At 35.4% G+C, this 8,687-nt stretch overlaps 1 protein-coding gene across 1 annotated transcript in view; it reads right to left on the bottom strand.

Moving 5' to 3' along the window:
- LOC110101384 (calcium-dependent protein kinase 3) overlaps nucleotides 1-8,249 on the bottom strand; it is a gene marked incomplete in the record, with an annotated part of 28,456 nt that extends 20,207 nt beyond the window's left edge. Inside the window, 1 exon segment of the mRNA XM_020829262.2 lies at nucleotides 7,361-8,249. Coding sequence (XP_020684921.1) covers nucleotides 7,361-8,018 — 658 coding nt within the window.
- Between the last annotated feature and the right edge of the window lie 438 nt (nucleotides 8,250-8,687).

Here is an 8,687-nt window from a genome sequence, read left to right as displayed (position 1 = left end):
GAACCGTCGACAAGGTTGGCGGCAAGGGGGGCGGCGGCCTGGAACCGGTAGGCTGGCAGCCGGCCGTGGGAACTGGGTGAGCCGCCGGTGGCTGGATCGGCCAGGAGAGGCCGGCGATGGAACTATGGGGGGCAGTGGGGAATTGGGAGGGAGTGATGCTTCGGTTAGATAGGGAAGAGGAAGATAGGTGTAGGGAAAAGGGAAAATCTAGCGCTACAAACCTCAAACACCACTTCCAATAGAACTCACAAAGAGATTTACAAGCACCACCTCCTCAAGAACTCACAAAGAGATCTTGGAAAATTTCACGAACTCATAAAGAGATCAATAATAGAAAATTTCATTCATCAACATTAGAAAATAACACAAAGACTAGGACTTCATATATAGGCCTCCAAAGCATAAAATGTAAAAGACACAAATGCCCTCAAGCTACAACATGAAACAAATCCCTCATAGGCGTACAAATGGAAAACTGAAAAATAAATAAAAGAAATGCACTAAAACACATAAATAATAACTATGAATCGTAGCCGTCGATCTACGATCCTCCCGATGTCGAAATGTACGGTGGATGTCCTCATCACACGCATCCTTAATGTTGTACATGGTCAATATTTTGATCCATCATTTAGCTAAATATTCATAATCCATTTAGGATGTTTCATCACCCAAACTCATTTTATCTGTATGCTTCTTTGAAAGATGTAATATTAAGAATAAATCAAAAAAATTTCTTTGATAATTATCCATCATTCTTAATTTAATTTGCTCAGGTGATTCATGATGTTATTGTGAAGATTTCTCAAAGAAAACTCTGCTCGACTTGGTTGTCTCGGATTAGATTATTGAGTATGTTTTTATTACAGCTTGAATTTAGTACAGTATTTTGTCAACTTTTATGTGGTCACCATTAAAGAATTGACATTAATGCCAAATTTGAATTAAATGACCTTCTCATGTGGTAACTATACACAACAAAATTAAATGGAATGTCAAACCCCATACCAAAAAAGGAGAAACTTCCTCTCCAAAAACTCTAGAAAAATCTTTTGGGTTAAAAAAACTTCGAATATGTAATTGAAATAAATTACAAAGAATATGATATCTTTCCTCTTCGGATTCTCAAAAAACAGATACGGCACTTACCCTTGTTTTCATGGAGAAAACTATGAAATGATACTTCTCACAATTAACTATGTAGTTTAAAAATTTTACACAATAATAATAAATTAAATTAAGGACACCTATAGCAAATGAACCCTCCTTAGGATATTATATCATAAGGATCTTAGACTCTCATGACTCTCACTGCAGCACTGATCTCTAATTTGAGTCCCTTCATAAAATTACCCTCCAAGACAGTCTCCAATAGTCGATTTAATTGACTAGCTAGGTACTCAAATCTCTCGCTATAATCTACAACTGATCCTTCCTGCACTAGTGCAACGAAATGCTCATAAAAATCTCCTCCCCTACCGGTTCGGAAATGTTCTAATAAGCATTCCTTGAATTCCCTCTAACTCCGTATGGGTCTCCTTTGGTCCCTCCAGTGATACCAGGATAACGCCTTCCCCTCAAAATATAAGTATGTTGATGTCAACTTCTCCTCCTCCGTCAGCCCATTGACGGTGAAATACCTCTCCACCTTGTAGATCCACCAGTGTGCGTCCTCCCCTTAAAAAATGGGCATCTTCAGCTTCTTCACCTTCGAAACTCCCTCGTTTCCTCCATAATTTCCCCTTTCTCAATTGTTTTGCTCTCTCGAAATCTCCCGATCTTCTCTTACACGCTCATCTTCAAACCTCTCTTCATTTTCTCCCCTCCTTTCTCCAAACTCAGCACCACTCCTACCATAACTTCCCTCTTTTCTCTCCCAAACAACATCCCTTGGTTCATATCTCCCATATCCATGCCTCTCTCCATACCTTCCCCCTTTCTCCTCCATGATCTCCACCTCATTTTTCCTCCCACAAAATTAAGAATTCGTAGTTCTTTTCACCGGTCCCTTTGTCTCCAATGTCATCGTTTAAATTTGATTTTCCAATAGCTTCTTCACCATCACATGAAGAGATCGAAAACTTTGTCTTCCACAGATGAAACCTTGTCTTATGTAGATGAAATTCGATCTTCCACTGTCGCTTTCATTTGACTCATCTCCCCTTAAAGGCGTTCATCCAGCGCATCTACCTTCTTGGCTGCCATCAATACCCAAAATTTTTGTTTAAAAAATTGGATATTGATAAAAAAACAACAAAAATCCCTTCCACCGGCCAAAAACAACTGCTGATTTTTCAAAAAACAGTCCCAAAATCCGCTCTTATACCAATTTGATAGGAAATACTTGAAGATCTCAAGTAATCCCTAACAATATTAACAAAAACAGAGGGAAAACTCCACAAATCCAATTGAAAACAAGCAAAACAGTAATTTTTATTGAAGAAATCAAACTAACAGAAGAAATAAAAGCAAGAAATAATTGATCCTCAATTCGAGAGGAGGATCGATCTCTCCCAATCTCTAAACGCCGCTAGAGCCCAAGACGCAAAACCCAAGAACAAAAACATCCCAATAATTTGCATACCCCTAACCCTAATCCTCTCTTCTTATTTAATTATTTACTTAATTATTTTCCTCCCAAATCAGCTCTCAAATCATCCCATAAATCTGCCCTCTTCAATCAAGAAACATTTCCTAATTTATCCCCCCCCCCCCAAATTAGCCCCCAAATCAGTCTCTAAATATGTCCTCTTCAATTAGGAAACATTTCCTAATTAATTCATTTTGATTAAGAACCTTCCAAAAAACTCCCTCTTGCTTAGGAAATTTCTTAATTCCCTCTTAATCAAATTCAGTCGGTCTATCAAAAACATCCTCTATGTAGAATGAATCCCTAGATGACCATTGATCGCAATACAAGCCAGATACAACTCTAAGGACCCATAACTCCAACAACAACAACAAACAATATGTAAAGTGAATCGAATACCTTTAATAAAACAGCGAACCCACATCCCATCTTTAGATAAGGGCTCTAAAAACGTAAACAATAATGACCATCTTTAATCAAAATTGTGAAAATTGAATCGGACATAACTGAAACGGACATAGAACCAAAAGGAAAGGTTCAAAGTTCAATGGTTTGACTTAGGTTAAATCGAATGATGTAATAAATATTTAAATTATTTAATTGATATCAAAATGGCATAATAATGACATAATAATTCTGCAATCATGTAAATTTATTGCTAAAAAAATAAATAGAATTCATATGCAAATAACATATTATACAATTTTAAATTTAAATATATTCAATTTTAAATTTAATTCACATTTAACATAAAATTAGTTCACCTATAAATTATAAATTAAATGTAATTTGATGCATTTTTGCAAGTAATTATTATAAAATTTAATGTTTATTTTAAATTTAAAATATATTAAATTTACATTTATTCATTAAGTTAAATATTTTATATTAAATTAATTTATTTAATTCTATAAATGATTTAATAAAATAAATTAGCAAGTTTTTAATTATGGCACCGATTCGCCATTTAACCGATCTTCAGACCGATTCATTACAAAACCGATTCTAGGAATTTACCAAACCGGCCAGCAAACTAGTTCCTGATTGAACTAATTCGAACAACCAACACAGTCCAATTTTTAAAACTTTTTTTATGACATATTGACACAAAAAATAAATGGTTATAGTTAGATTTTACAATCAGTGGCTACATATGAAAGATTATTTTAATATTTTATTATATTGTATAATTTTTTTAAATCAGCTACACTCTTAGTTTATAAACAGGAGCATGTAGAGTATGCAAAGGGCACATTATAAACATGTTTTGAGTTTGGTTTTTTAATTGCTAACTTCCATAATTAAAATATTACAATTTTATAAAATATTACAAGCTATATATATATATATATATAGACACACAGAGATGATAAATTGAAGGTGGGCTACCTATGACATGAATAATGGAATATGACAAAAGTAAAGAGAGAATGAAGAATAATATCATAAAAAGATATATAAATAATATTTCAAGAAAACTCATTAAATAATCCTAATAGGAGTCACCAAACTTCAACTTCCATGGCATAAAAGTAACAACTTGCATGGTTCAATCAAACATGATATTCTTATAAAACTAACTTCATATTTATTAACATTAAAGTATGCATTATTACATAATTTCACAAAAAAAGGAATACTCAAAATCTTCATGATTTCAAAAAGGAATGCTCAAAATCTTCATGGTTTTATTGCATATTTAATTGTTACATTGTCTAATTGAAGAGATCATTGATTAGAAAGCGTCCAAAAATGTCTTTCTTGAATTAAAGCCTTAATGGAAGGTGGATAGAGACTGACAAGTCCGCTATGCTTCTTAATATGTACAATTATGTTATACTCATACTGAAGGAGAGTAGTTCCATAATATTATTTCTTTGATGATCATTTTTTTCATAATTGCTCTACTCTTAATTAAAAATGTTGATGGCACATTTTTTTATAAAAAATAGTATTTATTTTCATATTTGCATGGTGAAATCTAAGTTGACTTATTTTCAAATTTAAATGAAAATCATTAAGGTTAGTAACTTCTTTGATGATGATGGCGACAACATAATAATTTTCAAAATATGAAACTTTTCACAAATTGTTGATAAATGTATACTTGCCATAATGATTTGATCGTATATTTAATTGTTACATTGCTTAATTGAAGATATCATTTATTAGAAAGCATCCAAAAATGTTTTCCTTGCATTGAAACCCTAATAGTAGGTGGACAGAGACAGACGGGCATCCACGATGCTTCTTAAATGTAAATTTTGTTACACTCATGCGGAAGAAAAGTAGTTCCATAATATTATTTCTTTGATGATCAATTTTTTCTTAATTGCTCTACTCTAAATTAAAGATGTTAATGGCACAGTCTTTTCATTGAAAAAGCATTTCTTTTCATTTTTGCATAATGAAATCCAAGTTAATTATTTTCAAATTAAGTGAAAATCATGATGGTTATTAACTTCTTATATGATGGTGGCGACAACATAATAATTTTCAAAATATAAAACTTTTCATGAAGTGTTGATAAATGCATTTTTTCCATAAATGTATCATTAGATTTATTCTATGTTTGCGCTTCAAAGATCAACTAATGATGATGACGACTCTATTTGCATGGTACCTCAAAAATCTTGTCAAACAGAATATCAATTCTTTGCCGAATAAGATAAGATTTTCACCATGAAAATTCAAATGTATGTTGTGTCCTTATTTTACATCATAATTTTCATGTTAAGCACACCTTCCATCTACATCAGAGAGAGAGAGAGAGACAACGAAGTCAACAGCACAGCCAAAGTCAACAACGCCTAATAAAACTCTAATAACAAAATAAATCAAAGGAAGATAAAACACAGCAATGGAAAGAAACAATGCAGTCAAATCAAATTGAGGTGTAAGAATAGATTTAATGGTAACACAAAAGGTAGTCACAGTGGGTCGGCTAGTATGGGTGCACATTAGCTAATTTAAGCCAAAAAATAGAACCAAAACGAGCATATTTGGTTGATTTGATTTGGTTTGTTTAATGATAGTTTGATTTTTATTTCAGAATAAGCATTATTGGAATTTGGTTATTGATTCAGTTTTAAAAACAAAAATGAAGTCAAACAAAATAATTGAAATGTTCTCTAACTTAATTTTAAAAAAACAAAATATTATTACCGCCCTAAATTTGATTCTACCTATAATTTAGTTTGATTCAATTGACTTAACAAATCTATAATACATCAGAAAGGAAGTTGGTGAGATAACTATGCTAGAAATGCAACACATTAAGCAGCTGCTGCCTGCACGTAGGAAGCTAATGTTGAGTACCAACATATAGATAAAAGTTTGCAGTTTTTTACTATTTAAATTTTAAGGTGTATTATTTCGACTATTACTTCACTTTTATTTAATTTGATATTGTAAGAGGTGGATTCTGTGGATTTCAGTCATTAAAGACAGACATAACATGAGACAACTTAAGTGTCAAAAACATGTGTGAGAAATACCTTAGTAAGCAGTTCACAATAGCATCTGAATACTATATTTCCATATTGGTGTGACCTAGACCAAAATCCTGGTACTTCTAGAAATGGAAAAATGAAATGTTTAAAAAAAGTTTTTCTGCATCATAAATAAAAAATGGAGTGCAGCTTTGCTCTTCATGTAGGAGTAATATTAGTAGAGAAATAAGAAATAGTTGACACAACAACAACAACAACAACAACAACAAGAAGCCTTTGTCCCACTATGTGGGGTCGGCTACATGAATCCTTCTCTCCATTATGTCCTGTTAAAAGTCAAATTCTTGTTTAAATGTAATAAAGAAAGATTATTTCTAATATTTTATAACCAAGTCTTTTTAGGTATACCTCTACCTTTATTAACATAAGTCAAATCTAATATCTCTATTTTTCTAACCGGGCCATCGGAAGGCCGCCGTTTTATATGACCAAACCATCTAAGGTGACTCTCACTAATTGACACTATATTGCATAAATCCAAACAGACCAAACCAGAGATATCAGGTCTCCATGAGCAACTAGGTTGCTACATTGTATGTTAAAGTTTTTCATTTTCTTGTAAATAAGACATCAGCAGCCCCACAAATTAGAATCGGACTGCCAGCAAGCCTTGATATAAAGTTCAATTATCATCTTTGGAGCTTACTATATTTAGAGCTTTTCTTTCTACATGTAACTCTATTTCAAGGAGAGAACACGTTTTAACATGTTATGAATATTGCATAAACCAAAAGCATCTTTCTATTTTTATTATTTAGCATGCTACATATCATGCTATTTGCTACATTGTGATAGAAGTAAATGATCTTTCACTTTCTTTTCACCTTATAAACATAGTTTATCTTCTTTTACTCTCGTTTTTTGGGACTGCCTCCATTGAGATAGTAGCAGAAAGTTTATATCAATTTTTTTTTCCCAAAAAAAAAGTTCATATCAAATACTATTCAGCGAATGAAAACATCCGGACAATGTAATTTTTTTTCACAAACATCAAATAAGCAATTAGTGCAAATTTCCATGTCTGCAGCTGTGCAGCATATTCAATTCCCCAAGAAAAGGAGCATGTACCTTGAGTAACGACTCCAGCTACAGAAAACTAGTTATTAAAAAGAACATTGAATCAGAAAACATCCAAGATTCAAATGCAAATGGCTATTATTAGCAAGAAATCCCGTTAAACGGCCTTTGGATAGAAATGTCACCTAAAAAAGTACAGTAGCAAATATTTCAGCCTTCAAAAATAGAAATTAAGACTTACCGGGCTTGAAGAATATGGATAACCCAAAATCGATGGCCTTTAGTGGGGAGTTCTCCTTCTTATTCGCAAAGAGGAAATTCTCCGGCTTAAGATCCCGATGGATGACTCCGTGCAGATGACATAGCTGCACGACCTCCATAATCGTTTTAGTAACCGCCGCCGCAGCCCTCTCTGTGTAGTGCCCGCGCGCCACGATCCTATCAAAGAGCTCCCCACCCTCGCACAACTCCATGACCAAATGCACGGCATTGTCGTCCTCACAGGCCTCCCTGAGGCTGACAATACTAGGGTTCCTGGGCAAGTGCCGCATGATGGCCACCTCGCGACGGACATCCTCGACGTCGACGGAGGTCCGGAGCTTGCGCTTTGAGATGGACTTGCAGGCCAGAAGCTCACGCGTGTCCCGATTCATGCATAGATAGGTTACCCCAAACTCCCCCCGCCCCAGCTCCCCGTCAATCATGTATTTCTCCTCGATCCCACCCGATCTCGCGTCCCAGCTCCCGTCCGTGAGCACCGTCAGCCGCTTCACACCGCCAGCGCCGCCGTTTTGGACCTTGCCTCCGGCGCCACCCCCTCCTCCTTGCTTGCGGTCATGAAAGTCAGCCTTGACGTCCTCACGGGCGACCGCCGCCGGCGAGCGGCAGCAGTTGCCCATCCCCACCAGCGATCACCTAAACCTAGCTTTCTATAGCTCGGCTTTCACTTCCCTGTGTCGCGAAAAAGAAGCGGGTAGGAAGAGAAGTAAAGCGAAAGTGAAAAGATATTTGATTAGGGGTTCTGAGCTCTGAGGCTTTTGTCGGGGCCGTGCCGCGGCTGCGCGACGATAGTCGTGCTTCAGATACCGCCGCTTGCCGCCTACAATTACGGTAGCGGTGTGGCGCTCTATGTAGCGGTGTGCTGATTTGCTATCGAGCCTTTATGGGTTTGTTGTTTCCATGCCGCGGGCCAGCGATAAAGAGGCTACATTGGAGGCAAGATTTCAGACCGTTTCAGGCGCTATTACGGGAGAGGGATTATTGCGAGTGATGATGAGGTAAGGAGCTTTTGACTGATCTCGGTAAAGCAAATGTCGGGTGACCGGCTCCGCTAGGAGCGGGATCGGACCAAGTAAGGCTAATTCGATTTTGCTTAGATTAATCACTTTGATGGATAAAATTTAGAAGATAAATTAGTTTTATATATCTCTTCAAAGTCATAATATGTCCGTTTTTAATTTAATAAAATATATGAAATTATATTTTGACCTATTCTATAAAATATAATTCTCAATCTAGAAAGTCAAATATTCAAATAACAAAAATAATCCAATGCCGCTCTTTCGACC

The sequence above is a fragment of the Dendrobium catenatum genome, unplaced genomic scaffold (genome assembly GCF_001605985.2).
Source record: "Dendrobium catenatum unplaced genomic scaffold, ASM160598v2 fragScaff_scaffold_1553, whole genome shotgun sequence".
Lineage (NCBI taxonomy): Eukaryota > Viridiplantae > Streptophyta > Magnoliopsida > Asparagales > Orchidaceae > Dendrobium > Dendrobium catenatum.
This window is presented reverse-complemented; position numbering and strand designations above follow the sequence as displayed.